Here is a 19,639-nt window from a genome sequence, read left to right on the forward strand (position 1 = left end):
AGGCGATTTTCGACTAGTTGTTTCAAAATCTACACAAATAGTGACAGTTAATGCCAGTTTGATAGAAATCTTATTTGTGGCCTTTAATGGATAAAATACACTTTCACAACAAATATGCGAGCAAGAACAGATCCAAAGAGTGATACTTCCATAGAGGAAAGCTTAATATCTTCCATCACTCCAAAAATTCAAATTTAGCAATGCTTATAAAGGGTAAGGGCGATCTTAGCAAATCAAAATGAATAGGTAGATGAATTAAACGAGATGTTGATAGATAAATTTTCTCAACTCATAAATGATTTATCACGCGTTTAACAACTACATTCAAAAAAATACAACGGCACAATCTGCTGGCAGTTATGTGTTCATCTCATGAATTCAACTTTCTCCGCTTGAAAATGAAGGATATCCTTTCAAATTTACAATGACGATAAATATAGTATATGAACAAACAATCCCAAACACATCCTTCTTACCAAAACTTCCCTTAAAAGAATATATCAGTAGAATTAGGTATTCACAACTCAAAATTTCTGCAACTCAAATGGCTTCTAAAGCCGCCAATCGCAGAAAAAGAGCTCCATTTCCATCAAATCCAATGGAAGATTCGAACTTGACTGAAATCCTGCCACCTGAACTCATCACTGAAATCCTTTTGAGGGTTCCCGTGAAATCCCTCTTGAAATTCAGGTCTGTATCGAAATTTTGGCTTGCTTTAATCTCTAGCCGTGAATTTATCAAAAACCATCTCAGTTTATCAGCTAGTAATCACCATGTGCTTATTTCTATTCAGAATAGAGATTGTAAGTGGAATTTCAAAGAATGTCTTTTTAGGTCTTTATTTAATGACTCTGTTACTGAGGCTTTTGACTTGAAGTATCCCATTGAAGACAACAGTAAACTTATCGATATTTTGGGTTCTTGCAATGGATTGATTTTGCTTATGGGTTATATAGGATATTTGCTTTTATGGAATCCAACAACTAGAATGCATAAGAAATTGCCTAATCCTAGACCTAGATGGAAGAACTACTATGACGATTATGGTTTTGGATATGATGAGCTTCGTGACGATTATAAGGTAGTGGGTATTTTTTATATATCAGGCCGTTCACATGGGAGTGAGGTCAAAATATATAGTCTAAAAAGTGATTCTTGGACTAATATTGATTATTGTGATGAGGAGATATTAAATACTGATGACTCTGGTAGAACAATGAGATTAAGAGATTCTGGTTTTTTTGCTAATGGGAAGCTGCATTGGGATACGATTACTTTTAGTCCTAATTTCGATGATGTGCGTAAGTGCAGGAGAATTATTTGTTTTGATTTAGCTAATGAGAAATGGGAAAAGGTGGAGAAGCCCTCGTATGGAGTAGGAGAGACTGATATGTGTATGGGAATGTTGGGAAGTGATTTTTGTGTCTTTAGGGATTACAACAAAACTCAGTTAGGTGTTTGGGTTATGAATGGATATGGGGTTAAAGAGTCTTGGATAAAGAAGTTTACCATCACGTATCCAATTAAGAAAGATTTATGTCCACCTCTGTTCATGTCAAATAAAGGTGAAATGCTGGTGGCATTAAGAACAATTACTTCCATTATGTACGATTCAAAAGACGACGCATTCAGATATCCACATGTTATTAACTGCAATGACTTCCATGGAGTGGCAATATACGTCGAAAGCTTAGTTTGTCCTTTTTCAACTGAAGTGACAGAGAAAGCAACAAAACAAAGGCCGAAAAAGCTCAGATCAAAACAATTGAGAAACAAATAATTTGTAAGACTACTTTCTTCTCAACTTCTTTAAATTTTTGTTTGATATTTCAAATATAGAACAAGTCATTGCTGCTAATAGCTAGATGTATATTTTCTTGTGATACTTGTCACCTCCCACTAACAACATGTAACTCTATCTATCAAGACTAGGACAGATGAGAAGAAATAACCTAGTGTTTTTGTATCCTCTGTTGGAATTTGAGCCTGATACCTTGTGGTTCTCAATCCACTTTTAACACTTCATATCTATAAATGTCGACGCCTCTTATTCTTTATATGTCATGCTATCAACTTTGTATTGATATTTTGGAATTTTGACCCAATTCACTGAAAGGAAAATTGTTTGACAGACCTGCGCATGCAACTATGTATTGATATATGAATGCTAACAGTCTCTGTATGTTCTATTTGCTGATTTGCATCTGTTGTGAGCCATTCAATTGAGGTAAAAAATCTTGCACTTCAATCTACACTACCTTAGAATAGATAGGGCTCTATTAAACGAACCTTACACCCCACCCTCATGATCAAAGCAGCTAAACGTAGCTACCTAAATTCTTTATCCTTGCAATGTGGTCTTGCTTATGTCAGTACTACTGTCGAAGTGAAAGAAATGACCAAAATAGTAAAGAGAATGAGAAGTTAGAACTGAAGAAAATATACATCTAGCTATTAGCAGCAAGGAGCACACCAAAACTAGTCCAGAAGATATCCTTCACATGCACATCTTATTCTATATTTGACATAACAAACAAATTTTAAAACACTTGAGAAGAAAGTACTCTTACAAGTTATGAGCTTTTTCTGCATTCTCTGCCCCTCGGGTTGAAAAAGGGAAAACTAGGCTTTCAAGGTAGAATTGAGCATATTGACCGTCATGACAATTAGTAATATTTGAATATCTTAATGATTCACCTTTGGAAATGTATATCATGGAAGTTACTCCATATTAACACCATCAAGTTTTCACCTTTAATTGACACGAAAAAGGTTGGATACCAGTTTGGATTAGTTGGATGTGTGATGGTAAACATCTTTATCCAAGGTTCTTTATTACCATACTCCTTCATAACCCAAGCAGCTAAATGAGTTGTCTTATAATCAGTAAAAACACATATATCACTTCCCAACGTTACCACACACATTTCAGTCTCTCCTTCTCCATAGGAGGGCTTCCCCACCTTTTCCCATTTCTCATTAGCTAAATCAAAAGAAATAATGTTCCTACCTGAATACTCAACTGGATCAAATTCAGGATCATAAATATAAGCATCCCAATGAAGCTTCCCATCCACAAACAAACCTCCACAATTTAATCTATACTCATAATAACCAGCACACTTTTTCCTATAGAATGTCTCATCACAATAATCAACACTAGTCCAAGAATCACTCTTTAGACTATATACTTTGACCATAACATCATCTGAACTGCGAATAATATCATTATAAGAAATAAGAACTATCTTATAATCATCATGGAGCTCATCATATCCAAAACCATATGCAGCACATTTGTGTTTTTCCGATCTAGGTCTAAAAAGAGGCAAATCCTTGTACTTTCTAGTTGTTGGAATCCATAAAAGGGAATATCCTACACAATAACGGGCAAGATAAATCAATCCATTGCAAGAACCCATAGAATAGAGCCCATGAATGTCATTTTCAATGGGAAAATCAATTTCAAGAGCCTCGGTAACAGAGTCATGAAATAAAGATTTAAGAGGACATTCTTTATAATTACATTTCTCTTCACCAACATCCAAAAAAAGGTACATGGTGGGTGTCTTCCTTATTCTTGTTATTAGCAGATAGATTGAGATGAGTCTTGATAAATTTAGTACTAGAGATTAAAGCAAGCCAAGATTTAGAAACCGACCTGAATTTCAAGAGGGGTTTTACTGGAAGCCTCAAGAGAGACCGACCTGCTGGCAGAACAGGAATTGTCAAGATCGAATCCGGCACTGAGTTTGATGGAAATTGAGTACCATTGGAGAATTCGGGTTCCATTTGAGTTGCACTTTGAAAGTTACACTGACATAAGCAAGACTGATATAGTTTTTGTTTGCTTATTGCTAAGTTTAGCTGCTTTGATCGTAAGGGTGGAGTGTAAGGTTTGTTTTATATAGGCCTATCTATTCTAAGGTAGTGTAGATTGAAGTGCATTGTGCTTTTGCCCGAGATAGAAGGGTTGGTTCTGAGATATGCATTGGAATGTGTGCCGAATGTTTTGATGTTAACCATGAGAGTGACTCTTATGGATATCTAATAATTGAATCTACAAGGAGCATGGATAGATTGTTGATAATTTGTTTCTCAGACTGATATAGTTTTTCTTTGCTTATTCCATTTGTGCATAAATCAGTTCTGCCCGCCTAGTTATTTCTTCAGTCAAGTTCATATGACAACAAAAGTGCGAGAACTTGAAATCTATTCAAAATCGTTATGGAAAGATTTTATGTGAACCATGTGAGTCACAACATCACATTAGTTATGCCTGAATATGATGTATTATTTCTTGCTAGTGTATGGATTTCAAATTCGTTCAACCCAGAAGGTGCTTGGATAGATTGTTAAGTATATATTTCCATTAGGTAGATATCATTTTTCATTGCCTATTTTACTTATGTATATAGTTTTTTTTTATGACCGCGGTGTTCGGGCTAGCTTTCGCACTCCTCGACTAATTCCATAGGATACTTGCCACCTCCCACCCGCAGCAATAGGTATTAGATAACTTTGTCCAACAAGGTTAGGACAGATGAGAAGAAATCACCTGGTGTTTTATTTTTGGTCTACGTTGGGATTTGAACATGAGAGACCCCAGGGTTCTCAATCCACTTCAAGTGACTTCATTGATCACTAGGCCATACCTTTGGGTGTTGTGTATTTAGTGTTTTTGGAGGTCGTGTTATTTCTTGATTCGAGTTTATTATGTGTTCTTTGTCACTGCTCTTCTGTAGTTCTGTTAGCTTTCCATAACTGTATTTCTGCTATAAGCAGAGAGATCTGCAACCCAAAAAAATAGAAGGCGTGCAATTCAGTAGGCCAAAGTGATATTTTAATCTCTTCGTTTATCTATCTGCTGGCAGTGAGACAGAGCTATAGTCCATTGGAAACTGTGTCGATATGCACCAGATTAATATCAATATAGGTGCTTTTGATGCTAATAGTATCTCTGCTGCTAAACTTCTACAACACCAGAAAAAGGCTTTGGATACTGTGTGGAAATTCGGTGCTCAATTACTTTCCCTAAAGGACCCTATTTAAGTTGAGCTTGCCAATTAGTATAATGAGCCCAGGCGGGGATTCTGAATTTAGCGAGGGGGAATATGTACTTAGCTAGTTGATAGATTATTGTCTTTTGTTTCATATTTGGAATATTGTGATCATGTTGTATTTTTTTTCAACTGTGAGCCTGAACTGCTTTGAACTTGTTTTGCAGATTAGACGTCGAAAGGTGGTGAATGATCAAAAGAGTTTGGAAATGAAAGAGTTGTTCGTGTTCTCAATCAGCTATACTTTGCATGTATTGCAGTTCTTAAGTTTGTTTTACATAGATTCCAAACAGTATTCGCGACAAGCCGAGGTTGGCTGTCAGTTGATTTTTCCAGCTTAACTGCATTTGTCACAATGTTGTATTTGATAATGCACTACCATTACTTATCTTGTTTCTTCATGTACCATATTCAGTAATCTTGAGTTGGATATTACTTTCTTGAGATGAAAATCGTGTTATTGTTATATGAGGTGTCGTTTGGGATAAGGCACAAGTAACCCCCTAGACTATGACCGAAATCTCAGGACACACTTAAGTGTAATAGGACCCTAGTTAAGTTTAAGTGTGTTTCTGAGATTTCGGTCATATTCTAGGGAGGTACTTCTGCCTTATCCCTTGTTGTTTCAATTATAACTTTACAGTTATTAGCATATATAAAATTGCTGAAACTATATTAGAAATCATGGACAACTAAAATCGAATAATAGGGGGCGTTTTTTTTCAATTATAACTTTCACTAATACATCACAACTCACGTTGTGTTGTATATTTGAAATGATAAACAAAATTTGAAAGCATTTGAGAAGGAAGTACTCTTACTGATTTAAGACCAATAAGTTTGAGTACTTTTATCAATAAAATCATCTCAAGGTTGATACATGAAATAATTGCTATTATCCTTCCCACACTCATTTACCCAAACCAATCTGGTTTCATTCGAGGAAGAAGCATTACAGAAAATGTGCTCCTTGCACAAGAAATAATAAGAGATATCAATATGAGAAACAAATGGTGAAACTGGATATGGCTAAAGCATATGATAGGGTCTTTTGGATATTCCTTACGAAGGTCCTAAGGAAATTTGGATTTTCGGAGAGAATGATTAACATGATTTGGAGATTGACATCAAATAATTGGTACTCATTCTTTCAGTCATCTAGGGGCTTAAAGCAAGGGGATCCCTTGTCACCAACTTTGTTTATCATAGCTACAAAGGTATTGCCCCCTGGACTGAATAAATTACAGGAAGATGGAGAGTATAGGGGTTATGGCATGCCCAAATGGTCTCCAAACATAAATCACTTGTCATATGCGGATGATACCATTTTGTTTTGCTCGGGGGATAAGAAGTCACTGAAAAAGATGATGAAGGTTCTAGCAGATTATGAACAAGTGTCAAGTCAGATGATTAACAAGAACAAGTGTTTTTTCTACGTTCATGAGAAGGCTCCAATTGTGTCAGGACAGAGACTAAGAAGATGGACGGGGATACAACAGGGTAATTTTCCATTCACATACCTAGGATGTCCAGTGTTCTATGGGAGAAAAAAGATATCACATTTTGAATACATCCTAGCTAAAATCAATAAAAGAGTGATGTGCTGGCAAAACAAATTCTTATCTTATGGGGGAAGACAAATACTTGTTGCTCATGTACTGTAATCTGTTGACACCCAATTTTGACCCTCCCCGATAATAATTAATTTTTGAGCTTCTTAATTTTCAAACGTTTTAGAATAATTAGCCTTATAAAATTTAAATAGTTTCAAGGTTATTTTAAGTAATTTCCATCGATTTTTATAGTATTTTGAATAATAAATATATTTCATATAATTATATATGTAATTAGTATATTTTATAAATATTTGAAAACCATATCAAAAGATTTCTACATTGTTAAAATAAATATTTTATTAATTTAGTTTAGTATAATTTGTAGTATTAATTTTGAGTTATTTAAATTGGTTAGTTTATAATTAAGTTAATTATTTTATTTCGTTAAATGTAAGAAGCTCTTTAATTAATTCGTATTAATTGGACTTGTTTAAGTTTTGACCAAATTCTTTGATTCGGTTACCTTTGAAATTTATTTGGGCTATTGTGTGATTACAATTTTTAGCCAAAATCTTTCAATTGGCTTCAACACTTTAAAAGACCAAAAACTTGGGCCCTTTTTCTTCGCAAATCTCAGCAACCCAATTCTTTCCTTCCTTATTTATTTATTTATTTGTTATTGTGTGCTTTATTTGCAAAATTAATTTTAAGGTTCCTTAATTTAATTCCCCAAAAGATGAACCAACCATATCTTTTAAAATCAACAAGCATGTTTTATTTACTTGACTTTAAAACATCTAGTACTTAAATAATATTTTCAACATCCCCCTTTCCCCTTTAAGATCTTTTAAGATTTTAAATTGTTTACTTCTCAATTAGTTTAAATTGTTACCCCCATAAGGAAGGTGAAGTAGGATTTAGATCTCTTCATGATGTCGCTAAGGCTTTGTTTGCTAAGTTGTGGTGGAATTTTAGAATGGCAACCAACTCATTGTGGGAAACTTATATGTGGAACAAATATTGCAAAAAATATCATCCAGTCATGGCCAAAGGGAGTGGAGCGTCACATGTATGCAAAATGTTGATTCAGATTAGGGAAGAGGTGGAGCATGAAATTTGGTGGAAAATAAGAGTAGGAAAGTGTAGTTTTTGGTATGACAACCGGACACAACAAGGAGCTTTATACTTTATTGAGGATGGAGGCATAGAAAGATCAAACTTGGAGGTAAGAGATTTCATTGACAATAATGGTTGGCATAAAGAGAAACTTTAGAGTATTATCTCTGAAGACATGACTAATTACATTATTGAGAGTATCAAACCAAAGATTGGTTACGAAGCAGACTGCCCTAGGTGGATGAGCAATACAAATGGGGAATTCACAGTCCAATCAACATTCAGGATGATGAGGAAAAGGAGAGAGGAAAAAAAATGGTTGTCGAATGTGTGGATAAAGGGTTTACCTCTCAAAATCAGTTTTTTTCTTTGGAGGGTGTGGAGGAAGAAAATATCCACAGATGATAATCTGAAGAGAATGAGGATACACATTGCCTCGAGATGTCATTGTTATGAAGAGTACGAACATGAATCGATGGAGCATGCATTTCTAACATCTCCCATAGCCCAAAAGCTATGGAAGAAGTTTGCTTCTTGTGCAGGCATTGAACTAAATGGAGTGCATCTACAACAGCTTATAAACTCATGGTGGAAGGTCAAGAGTACTACCAAAATACAAAAGATCTTCAAGATAGTACCAGCGACTCTTTTGTGGGAATTATGGAAGCAGAGAAATGCTAGGAGACATGAAAGGGAGGTGAGTTTTTTTGAACTGGTTCAACAGTGTCAAAACACAATAAACCAGTTCATAAAACAAACCTACCCTTGGATCCAATTTCCATCTACCTGGGAAGAAGTGGTTATATATTTCACACATTACAAACCTAAACTGTTTCACAAAAGTGTGACCTGGAAAATGCCAGAAGCAAGTTGGTTTAAGTGCAACACAGATGGGTCTTCAAGAGGAAACCCATGAGACAACACTTATGCCTTTTGTGTAAGAGATGAAAGGGGAGAATTGGTCTTTGCAGAAGCTCAAGAGATAGGAATTTCCACAAATAACATGGCGGAGGCCACATCAGTTCTGAGAGGGCTAAGTTTTTGTATAAAAAACAAACTGAGGAAGGTCATTATAGAAAAAGATTCACTAGGTATCATGAAAGTGATACTTAGGGAATGGAAAATACCTTCGGAGATGCTAGACATAATGGAAAAAGTAAGACAAATAGTGGAACAACACAGTTTCAAAGTTCAGCATATATATAGGGAAGGAAATCAACTAACAGATGCCATTGCTAATAGTGCATACAATAAGTTGGAGATATATGAATACAGGCAATTTGAGCAACTACCAACAAAGTGCAGAAGAATTCTAAACATGGATAAAACACAAATCATAAATTTGAGAATCAAGAGAAGAAAGATAACAAATATAAATAGCCAGCATGGACGACATATACACTAATCAAGAAATGGAGAGCCTCACCAAGTTTATATTTACATTTAAAATTTTTGCCACTACCAGGGCGTTAAATCTGCGAGATATAAAGATCTACCTAGTCTAGGCTATGAGTTTACAAAAAGGGACACTAGCTAAAATCAGTCAGATTGGAGTCCAAAGCACACCTTCCAGTGTCAAAGAGAGGAAGCTCGAGAGCAACATATTTGGCTCCACCGCTAACAACTATGTGAGATCCAAATATCAGAAAATGCAAGATTGATGAGTCCGAGATTTGGACTCATTTAGGGATTTATTTACAATGATTTAGTGTCATCAAATGCTTATTTTGTGCCAATAACTGATGTAAAACCCTTGATTTCCAGGTATATGGATTTAGGAACAAAGCAAGGACACTAATTTGCAAAAAGGAACGAAGCGAGCTGAAAGAATGAAGAAAAGCAAGCTTGGTGATCGCCAAGTCCACTTGGCGAGTCACCAAACGGCTGTTTGCCCGCCTAAAGTTCCAGTATGCCAAGCCCTGAAGGAAAGAACCAAGTTGGCTAGAGAAAGGAGCAGTCGGCTGATCGTCGAGTGGTTATGCGATGCAGTGTTGCATCGCCCAACGTTACAGACCTTGAGGATGCTGAAGGCCAAAGTAGAATGGCGATGGAAATGACCAAAGGGTGGATCGCCAAGTGGTTCGACGAGCCCGACTTACTTGGCCGAGTGACTCTTTGCAGCATATTTTTGGTGACTATAAATGCATTTCTGAACATTTAGTTTAGTATCGGATATCATAATATTTTAGATTAATATTAAGTTTTGAACTGTGAGACAAGTTTTCTCTAGTTTTCCTTAGCTTTGAAGAATTGAGGTTTTTCGCTTTTGAGAAATTGGAAGTGGGTCTTTGAGATTCTTCGAATTGGACCATTGTAAAGACAAAATCAATCTTACCCAGTTGAAGGAAACTCAATTTGGTAACGATTTTTATCTTTTTATGATGTCTAGCTAAAACTCCAATTCTTGGGGTGTGATTATGTGATTATGTGCTGATTAAGATTATGGGTATTGCTAATTGTTAGTTTAAATGTTGTTTAGAAATGAGTTCAATCATTAATTGTGGTTTAATTTAAAAATTGTAGTTGCAAATACAGTTCTACCCTTGTGTTTTTGGCTTGCTCGAGAGAGAGGTTTTAAAACTAAGCTTATTGATTTATGGTCAATGGGTATTGGGTTGTCATGGGTTCAACTCGAGAGAATGAATCCTAAACCCAATTCCACACATTCAACTCTAGAGAATTAATGGACTAAGGTGTGGGTTGTTCTTATTTTGCTTGCTTGTTGATGTTCGAGAGAAATCGACTTGATTCGGGGTAAATTGTTCGAGAGAAAGTTTACCTCCTCTATAGCCTAGCTTACTCACTAATATTTAGTTATTTTGTAATAGTTGCAAATACCAATTTGTCTATATTAGCCTATAATCGAATCACATCCCAAGAACCCGTCTTATTATTGTTATTTCGTATTGTTTACCACTGTTTGTAGTTGATAATTTCAAACCAAAACCCCTTATTTGACATTCTGTGTCACCCCCTGATTTGAATGATGTTTTTATTCAATAATTTCTATTCCTATGACTGATTTGACCATGTTCATACTTCTCACTTGACTCTCAAACACGTACCACTCCCTGTGGGATTCGACCCCAACTCATTAGTTGGGTTTTATACTGAGTAGCGATCATTGACACTTAGAATTGGAAAAAATGTCCTTGAAACGTTAATCAAAGATCATGACACAGGTAGAAAGAGGGAAGAAGGCATACCTGAGACATTGAAGTCAAAAGCACTTGTCTAAGCTCCTCTTAGAGACCAACTGGAACTTTGAACCGGTACACATACCTACAAAAGAAGGAGAGATTAGACACTCAAAGGAGGAGGAAGATAAACAGGTGCAATACCTTTTGAAGCTGTGGAAGATGAGTAGTGGCACACAACCATGGTCGAACACTGATGGTCTAAAGAAGGCGGCGGAGAAACTGAAGATTCATGAAAGGAAGAAGCAAGAAGGCGGCGCAGCTAGAAACATGAAAGAAGAGATTTTGGAAACAAAAGTTAAGGAAAGAGTTGGAAATAGGGTTAGAAATAGAAAGAGGCTAGTCATTTATGGGCTAACTTTCCATTTTAAAGTTGGGCCAAGCGGACATGTACTTTGGTTCTTTTTGATTGAATAAAAGAGCTCCGAGCTCAAATTTGATTTTTTTTTAAAAAAGTACTCTTACAATTTATTTGTTACTGCATTGTTTTGATCTAAGCTTTTTCCGCCTTTCTTTTGCTGGATTATTCTCTATCCCATCAGTTGAGAAAAGGAAAAACTAAGCTTTCAATGTAGATTTCCACGTCAAGATTGCCTTCAAGGTTAGTAAGATTTGGATATTGTCATCTTTTGAATCATATATCATGAATCTTGATTGAATCAAGAACACCATTTCACCTTTATTTGACATGAATAGGAGTGGATGCAAACCACTTTGGTCAATTGGATACTTGTTGGTTAACGCCTTTATCCAAGATTTTTTAACCCATACTCCTTCGTATCCCAAACACCTAAATGAGTTTCATGGTAATCACAAAAGACACAAAGAACACTTCCCAACGTTCCGAGACAATTCAGTCTCTCCTGCTTCATATGAAGGCTTCTCCATCTTATCCCATTTCTCATTTAGCTAAATCAAAACAAATGATGTCTCCATCTTATCCCATAATTATCAACAGTTTCTTTGATAAAGAATCTCTCCCTACAATAATCAACACTAGTCCAAGAATCGATCTTTAGACTATAAACTTTGACAACAACGTCATCTGAATCGTCATTAATATAATTATAAAAAAATACCCACTACTTTATAATCATCATTTAGTTCATCAAACCCAAAACCATATGTGAAATGGTATTGTTTTCATCTAGATGTAGAAAAAGGCAATTTTTTGTGCTTTCTAATAGTTGGATTACATAAAAAGGAAAAATCATTTTCTTCATCTCAAAGAAAAACTAATCCATTGCAAGAACTAAGATTTAGAAACACACCTGAATTTCAAGAGGGATTTTACCGAAAGCCTTGATAGAATTTCAATCATGATTTTTGTTGGCAATGATAATTCATTGAAGGACACATTCCATTTCTATTTCTATCATTTACAGATGTCTGACCATTTAATAGTAATTGTTCTTGAAATTATATATATCCCAACTATGGAGAGGTGACACACAAATAGGGCGAAAATAGATTATATCTAAACATATCATATATCATATATTATTAAAAGTGGGAAGCTCTTGTCTTCAAAGTTGATTTACCATTTTGCCCTTGTACTAAATCATTTTTTATAAAGCTCTTGTCTTCAAAGTTGATTTACCATTTTATCCTTATACTAAATCATTTTTCATAAACTAATTTTTATTTACACCATAATTAAAATAAATCTACAATAACATGAATTGAACGGATGATTTGAAAGTGGAGTAAATAATACTTTAATTATCACACTTAATTCAATGATTTAATAGGGATTGATGACAATCATCTTCCTTTCTTTCCCTGTTTATTTTTTGGTTTATTCATTTTATATTAAAATTTTGATTATTATCATATTATATCAAGTAGAAACTTTCCAAATGAAAAATTGAATTACCACATCGCCTATTAAAAGTTAAACATCATTTTAACCTTCAAGCAACTATTATTTCAAAAAGTTTATAATATAAAAATATAAATACACATTTCATACAATAAAGAAAATGTTTGCATTTAATAATAATAATTATAATAACCATAACTTTATACGAAACGTTGGTGGTTCAATTATTTAATTGTTACGTTAACCAATGGCCAACCTTTCATTGCTACAGTAAGTAAGTACAAAGAAGTTGAAAAGTTGAATTGAATATTAATTAGTAAAATAAATGAAATGAAATTTCAAAGGACTGGGAAAAACATTATATAAAGGCTAAATGAGTTTACTAATTTCCCATCTCCTCTTTGTAACTTTTAAGATTGAATGCAAATTATTTTATCTTCGATTTCATTGTTTTTTATGCCTTCTAATAGTTTGCATAAAAGAAGAGATGAGAAGTATATATGATACAAAGCTTTCTACAAATAAGTTATTTCATCTAAAGAAATGGTGTTATTTGAACGCGTTGATTGATGCTAGCTCCTCATCATGTTGATTACTGGCTATAACCTTTTATCATCATTAATCCTTTTTGTGTATGCATAGCATATTTGGTTAATTAGAATTACAATACTTTAATTTCACATGTATTGGAATTTCATTTGCTTGGGTGTTTTTGTTTCCATGCACAATTGTTAAGATTATAACAATTAGTTTTAAATTCTTAATAAGCATATATTATTTGCGTTTTGTAAATTTTAACAAGAAGTTTTAAATATTTTAAATATCATATCTAAGTTTTTTGTTTAAATATTTTAGATTCATTGTTTTGCTAGTTGGTATGAGCATCGCAATTCATTAGTCAAATATTATGTCATGAAATTTAATACTTAATGTTATTAGGTGAAAATATTTAATACTAATACTTCTTTATAAACAAAATATTTGCACCTAATAACATTAAAATGTAACTCATTTTATACATTTTACTTATCTAACTAAATATAGTTATTCAATTTTTTAGTTCTGATAGTAATTAATCATTTATGCTTAACGAAGAAGTCATTCAAATTGGATGAGTGTTACGTTCATCAATTTTAGTTTGTACCTTTTTTTCGTTATTGATTACACTATGGTTTTAATATAACTTTTATCGTGTATACTACTTGTTTGAAACACGTGCGTTAATTCAAAAACTAGTCTAAATAAAAGTAGGGAAAAAGTTCAAATATGTCATCGAACTTTGAGAAAAAAAGGCTTTCTCAAAGTTTGATTAGGGATGGCAATGGGGTGATGCGGTGCGGGGAGAAGCGGGTTGACCTTAATCCGCAAAATTTTTAATCCACCTCGCATAACAACTTTTTTTCGTTTTCAACCCGCATAGACCCGCCCCGCATAATTTTATTAATATTTTTCTTTTTCTAGTTAATTTGATACTAAAAATAAAATTCATTTTTTATTAAGTTGTATTAATTTAATAGAGAATGACTTAAAAAATTATTTTTTAGAGGTCAATTGAGAACATATAATAAATTTCATTTACTATCTTAAATATTCTAATGGTTTTTAAAAAAATATCTTAATAAATAATGTTTTATCACTCTTATTACATGTAAAAGTTAAAATTAAGGTTGAACCCGCATAAAATCACATATACTCGTCCCGCATTAGTTTTAAGAAAACCCACTTCAACCCACCCTGCACAACCTTGAACCCGCTCCGCCCCGCATAGCCTTACACCCACCCCTCCCCGCATCCGCCTGTTGGGTTCGAAAGTGATTAGGGCAGCGGAAACTAACAATTATAAATCATATGGTTGATAAATCAGACAACAAATAAAAGTATACTAAAGACATATTATTAATATGGTTTGGTCAAGCGACTTACGCGACCTACATATTGAAAACTAATATTAAAAAGTATAAACTCTATTGGGAATATAATCTCCCTGTAAACTAAACTCTTAAACGTCTATATTATGGATACTATTATGTTATTGATATGAGAAGAATGATATTCAATTTTTCAAACTTTTTTCCCTCAAGAAAGAATAAACCAAATATGAAAGAGATTATACTTTCAGAAAAAGTTTAAGTATTTATGGTTATACTTTGATTTTCCTTTAAACAAAAATAAAACTTAAAATATAGTAAGAAAATCATGGCAAAACTCTAACACCACTCCGCCCATATTTGAGCCTTTTTTTGTAATCACAACTCAAAATTTCTGCAACTCAAACGAATTCTAAAGCCTCCAATCGCAGAAAAAGAGTTCCATTTCCATCAAATTCAATGAAAGATTTGAACTTTACAGAAATCTTGCCACCTGAACTCATTACTGAAATCCTTTTGAGGGTTCCAGTGAAATCCCTTTTGAAATTCAGGTCTGTATCGAAATTTTGGCTTACTTTAATCTCTAGCGGTGAATTTATCAAAAACCATCTCAGTTTATCAGCTAATAACAAGGAAGACACCCACCATGTGCTTATTTTTGGTCAGAGTAGATATTATAAGGGGAATTTCAAAGAATGTCTTTTTAGGTCTTTATTTAATGACTCTGTTACTGAGGCTTTCGACTTGAAGTATCCCATTGAAGACAACTGTAAACTTTTCAATGTTTTGGGTTCTTGCAATGGATTGATTTTCCTTGCAGAATATTTAGAATGTTGTTCGCTTTTATGGAATCCAACTACTAGAATGCACAAGAATTTGCCTGATATTAGACCTAGATGGAAGAAGTACTATGTCGAATATGGTTTTGGATATGATGAGCTCCGTGACGATTATAAGGTACTGGGTATTTTTTATAATCGTTGTGGTTTAGATGGTGGGGAGGTCAAAATATATAGTCTAAAAAGTGATTCTTGGACTAGTGTGGATTATATTGGTGAGGAGATATTAAATACTTCAGACTCTATTAGAAAAATGAGATTAGCTTATTCAGGTTTTTTTGTGAATGGGAAGCTTCACTGGGATACGATTACTTCTGGTCCTAATCCCGGTGATGTGTGTAGGTGCAGGCACATTATTTATTTTGATTTAGCTAATGAGAAATGGGAAAAGGTGGAGAAGTCCTCATATGGAGTAGGAGAGACTGATTTGTATATGGGAACGTTGGGAAGTGATCTTTGTGTCTTTAGGGATTACAACGAAACTCAGTTAGGTGTTTGGGTTATGAATGGATACGGGGTTAAAGAGTCTTGGATAAAGAAGTTTACCATCACGTATCCAATTAAGCAAGTTTTATATCCACCCCTGTTCATGTCAAATAATGGTGAAATGTTGGCGACGTTAGGAACAATTACTTCCATAATGTACAATTCAAAAGATGACGCATTCAGATATCCACATGTTATTAACTGCAATGACTTTCATGGAGTGACAATATACGTTGAAAGTTTAGTTTGTCCTTTTTCAACTGAAGTGACAGAGAAAGCAAAAAAACAAAGGGGGAAAAAGCTCAGATCAAAACCATTGAGAAACAAATAATTTGTAAGAGTACTTTTTCTTCTCAAGTTCTTTCAATTTCTGTTTGTTAGTTCAAATATAGAACAAGTCCTTGCAGCTAATCACTAGATGTATATTTTCTTGTGATACCTGTCACCTCCCACCAGCACCTAGTGTTTGTGTTGTCTCTGTTGGGATTTGAACCTGAGTCCTCGTGGTTCTCAACTCACTTCATTGATTTATTTAATACTTCACGTCTATAAATGTCGATGCCTCTTATCTCTATATGTCATGCTATCAACTATGTATTCATATTTTGGAATTTTGACCCAAGTAACTGAAAGGAAAAATAGCTAATCCTTGTGGAAAAAGATGTTAATAGTTTGACAGACCTGCATTCACTTATATATCAACTATATATTGATATATGAATGTTAATAGTCTCTGAATGTTATATTTGTTGATTTGCATTTGTTGTGAGCCATTCAATTGAGGAAGCACTAGAGTGAAACCAAAGTGCGGGTGAGTGCAGGGATTCTTGTTTGTTGTATCTACTCGAGGCAGAGAGGCAGGTCATGGTATCTTGATATGTAAATCACCTAACTACTACGTTTCAGCAGCATAATATGATCATGTGATTGACATGAGTGCCTGTTTTTGGTAACAAATTGTTGTGCCGAGGTTAGGGGTAAGGTTTGCTTACATTCTATCCTCTCCAGACCCCACCTGTGCGATTACAATGGTTATATTGTTGTTGAGATTTGCATGAGTACTGCTTGTGACATTTCAGATCGATGAGTAGCACTTTTGTCATGTCCCAAATGTAGCTGGTATCGATATGGACCTCGCTTTTTTGCTTAAACAAGGCAAACAGTTTCTAATACTAGTTTTGTTTGCTAAATGTTGAGCCTAGTAAGTTTGTACACAACAGAGAATAGTTTTTTTGTTCAATTACAACTTGTCTGCATAGAAATACCAACGAAACTCTCCTACTCTGCTGACCGACATATGAAATTACCGCACAAGCTACTCAATTAGCTCTGAATTATATTTTAGATGCTACAATATAAAGGGTCGTTTGATAAGGTGTATAATTAGGTAGAATAATATTGGTACTAAATTTTAGTACAATGTTTGATTGTAAATTTAAGCCTGGTACAACAAATATCAATATTTACTTATACATTTTATTCAGTACTATTTGTATACATGGTATAAACTATGACATTAACAATATCAAAACTATTCATATTCTAATCTACTCAGTTCAGTATTATTTTGTACACCACAGAGAATAGTATTATTTTTCTGCATTCTCTGTCCCTCGGGTTGAAAAAGGGAAAACTAGGCTTTCAAGGTAGACTATATATGAATATCTTAATGATTCACCTTTTGATTTGTATATCATGGAAGTTTCTCCAAACAATTTCACCTTTATTTGACACGAAAAAGGTTGGATACGGCCAGTTTGGATTATTTGGATGCGTGATGGTAAACATCATTTTCCAAGATTCTTTATTACCATACTCCTTTATAACCCAAACAATTACATGAGTTGTCTTATAATAAGTAAAGACACATAACTCACTTCCCAACGTTCCCACACACATCTCAGTCTCTCCTTCTCCATAGGAGAGGTTCCCCACCTTTTCCAATTTCTTATTAGCTAAATCAAAAGAAAACAATACTCAACGGGATCAAATTCAGGATCATAATTATAAGTATCCCATGAAGCTTCCCTCCCATCCACAAACGAGCCTCCACAATTTAATCTATCCTCATAATAACCAGCACACTTTTTGCTATAGAATGTCTCGTGACAATAATCAACACTAGTCCAAGAATCACTCCTTAGACTATATACTTTGACTTCAACGTCATCTGAACTGCAAATAATATCATTTTAAGAAATAAGCACTATCTTATAATCATCATGGAGTTCATCATATCCAAAACCATATGCAACACATTTGTGTTTTTCCGATCTATGTCTAAAAAGAGGCAAATCCTTGTGCTTTCTAGTTGAAGGATTCCACAAAAGGGAATATCCTTCAGAAGAACGGGCAAGATAAACCAATCCATTGCAAGAACCCATAGCATAGAGCCCATGAATGTCATTTTCAATGGAAAAATCCATTTCAATAGCCTCCGTAACAGAGTTATGAAATAAAGATTTAAGAGGACATTCCTTATTAATCACATTTCTCTTCACCAACATCCAAAAAAAGTACATGGTGGGTGTCTTCCTTATTCATTGAGATGAGTTTTGATAAATTTAGTACTAGAGATTAAAGCAAGTCAAGATTTAGAAACCGACTTGAATTTCAAGAGGGGTTTTACTGGAAGCCTCAAGAGAATTTCAGTGATCAGTTCTGGTGGCAGAACAGGAATTGTCAAGATTGAATCTTGCACTAAATTTGATGGAAATTGAGTATCGTCGGAGAATTCAGGTTCCATTTGAGTTGCACTTTGAAGGGTTTTTCAGCTCAAAAATAAAATGACCATTTGTATCCTGCTTAGAAATGCCTCAGGATAAGGAAGACTGCGCTAGATTTTTGTGATCTAATGTTTTTTTGAATTTCAAGGATATGGAGAGTTAAGTGTATCCAAAAAAATTCCTTATTTTTAATATCTAGTCCCTGCCGTCCTTGCAAGGATATGGGTGCAGTGTATCCAAAAACAATTCTTATTTAATTTTTTGAATTTTCAAGGATCCAGTGCAGTATATTTAAATGTTTCTGGAGGTAATTTTATTTCTTGATTCGAGTTTATTATGTGTTCTTTGTCACTGCTCTTCTGTAGTTCTGTTAGCTTTCCATAACTGTGTTTTTCTCTACAATTTGGTATACTTACAGAGATTCCCCAACATTATTTATTTCACATACTTACAGGAAGATTGTGATCATGTTGTATTATTTTTTCAACTTTCAAGCTTTAACTGATTTTTCTTTCCTGTTCTCTAGTAGAAGTCGAAAAGGTTGTGAATGACCAACCACACGAGTTTGGAAAGGAAAGAGTTCTCAATCAGCTTATCTTATGCATGTGTTGCAGTTATGTTAGTTTCACATAGATTCCAAACAGTATTCGCGATTAGCCGAGGTTGGCTGTTAGTTGATTCTTGTTAGCAGCAGCTTAACTGCATTTGTCACATTGTTATTATCTTGTTTCTTCCTGTTTACCATATTGTTGAGTTGGATATTACTTTCTTGGAGATAGATCACAATCGTGTTATTGTTAATCCCTCTGTCCCTTCCGTTGAAAAAGGACAAACTAGGCTTTCGATGTAGATTTCCACATCATGATTGCCTTCATGGTTAGTAAGATTTGGATATTTGCATAAAGTCATTTTTTGGATCGTATATCATCAATCTTGATTGAACTAAGAACAACATTTCACCTTGATTTG

General features: G+C 34.2%; 3 protein-coding genes across 3 annotated transcripts; 2 read left to right on the forward strand and 1 right to left on the reverse strand.

The window, feature by feature from the left end:
- Positions 1-463: 463 nt before the first annotated feature.
- LOC125842043 (F-box/kelch-repeat protein At3g23880-like) lies at positions 464-5,479 on the forward strand. Its single transcript, XM_049521239.1, has 2 exons — positions 464-1,783; positions 5,228-5,479. The coding sequence occupies exon 1, from the start codon at positions 545-547 to the stop codon at positions 1,778-1,780; it is 1,236 nt and encodes a 411-aa protein (XP_049377196.1). The 5' UTR covers positions 464-544; the 3' UTR covers positions 1,781-1,783; positions 5,228-5,479.
- LOC125843232 (F-box/kelch-repeat protein At3g06240-like) lies at positions 2,694-3,792 on the reverse strand. Its single transcript, XM_049522442.1, has 2 exons — positions 3,708-3,792; positions 2,694-3,376 (listed from the first exon to the last, which is right to left on the reverse strand). The coding sequence occupies exons 1-2, from the start codon at positions 3,790-3,792 to the stop codon at positions 2,694-2,696; spliced, it is 768 nt and encodes a 255-aa protein (XP_049378399.1).
- Positions 5,480-15,078: 9,599 nt separating the features above from the next.
- On the forward strand, positions 15,079-16,275 carry LOC125843233 (F-box/kelch-repeat protein At3g23880-like). The gene has a single exon (XM_049522443.1). The coding sequence runs from the start codon at positions 15,079-15,081 to the stop codon at positions 16,273-16,275; it is 1,197 nt and encodes a 398-aa protein (XP_049378400.1).
- Positions 16,276-19,639: the final 3,364 nt, after the last annotated feature.

Source organism: Solanum stenotomum, chromosome 10, assembly GCF_019186545.1.
Source record: "Solanum stenotomum isolate F172 chromosome 10, ASM1918654v1, whole genome shotgun sequence".
Lineage (NCBI taxonomy): Eukaryota > Viridiplantae > Streptophyta > Magnoliopsida > Solanales > Solanaceae > Solanum > Solanum stenotomum.